Genomic DNA, 1,146 nt, shown 5'->3' on the forward strand with positions numbered 1-1,146 from the left:
GGCGGGGAGGGAGAGGAGGAGGGGGCCGGAGAGCAGCAGCAGCCCCGAGTCATCTTCCGGCAACAATGAGGAGAAATCCGGCAGTTCCAGTACGTATAAAGGCAGCGCCGGAGCGCTTTTAGGAAAGGCAGCTTGAAACCTAGCGCACCGCCGCTGTTAAATTTTTATATGCTGTTTTATAAGCATATAAGGTTTATGAAGGGCCTTTAGATTTCCCCCAACAAAACTTTGTTATAAAAGGCGAGATCACGTGTTTAGTGCTGAAATTGGCCGTGAAATACCCACCGGGCAATGAATGCCTAAAAAAATTTTTTTCTTTTTTTTGCTCCTTTTTTCTTTTTTCTGCTTTTTAAAGAAAAATAATAATAAAAAAAGAGTTCCGTGGTCAGCTCTTGAAAATATAATAACGTTAGTTCTGTGCCTGTAAATTCGGCAAAAAAAGGAGATCCTGACTCCTTTGATATCAATGTAATCCAGTGATTTTATAAAAGCCATGTGTTGCACCAGAAGTCTTGTTAGGAGCTGAATTCAAAGCCTTCGCCGTTTTAACGATTGCACTAGAATAGCGTTTAACAGATAAAGTAGCCGCCTGAACTGTAGCAATATATTAAAAGAAGCAAATTAACCTAAAGCTGGCCTTTTTGTCTAAAGGAAGCCATTTTACTAAGGCACTGTGGCAATTACGTGTTGCCTTCTGTCCAACAGTTTGTTACTTACAATTGTTATTCAATCTGTCAAAGTCTGATTTTTTTATGTGGGCTTTTTAAAAGGCAAAGCTAGTATACGGCCGGGGGAAAAAATACCTCGACAATGAACTGTACCAGAAAAGGAAGTTTTTAAAGGGATAGCAACTACGTTTAATGTAAAGAGCTCCTGAACCTTGAAACCTTTTATATTCTGCTTAATGAACTTTAAAACCGTAATGGCTAATCGAGAGGAGAATACCTCGATGCGGTGGAGAGCGTGCTTGAAAATAGCCGGCTAGGGGGAGAAGGAGACGCCTCAGCCTTGGGCTTAGGGGCTTTTCCTCTGCTCGGGACGTAGAGACGGGATTAGGCCAGGGAACGAGGGCGAGATCCAAGCGGGTACGGGCTCGGGGAGGGTTGGGCGCGGGCCCCCCCGCCCGCTGCAGCGCTGCCCGCTGCA

The 1,146-nt window shown here is 44.6% G+C and overlaps 1 protein-coding gene across 1 annotated transcript in view; it reads left to right on the forward strand.

Annotated features, from left to right (window-relative positions):
- Positions 1-1,146, forward strand: part of HOXA11 (homeobox A11) — a 4,559-nt gene that overhangs the window by 1,073 nt on the left and 2,340 nt on the right. Inside the window, exon 2 of the mRNA XM_008632049.2 lies at positions 6-89. Within this exon, the coding sequence (XP_008630271.1) occupies positions 6-89 (84 nt within the window). The remainder of the gene's footprint in view (positions 1-5; positions 90-1,146) is intronic.

Source organism: Corvus brachyrhynchos, unplaced genomic scaffold (genome assembly GCF_000691975.1).
Source record: "Corvus brachyrhynchos isolate BGI_N302 unplaced genomic scaffold, ASM69197v1 scaffold53, whole genome shotgun sequence".
In the NCBI taxonomy this organism is placed as follows: Eukaryota; Metazoa; Chordata; class Aves; order Passeriformes; family Corvidae; genus Corvus; species Corvus brachyrhynchos.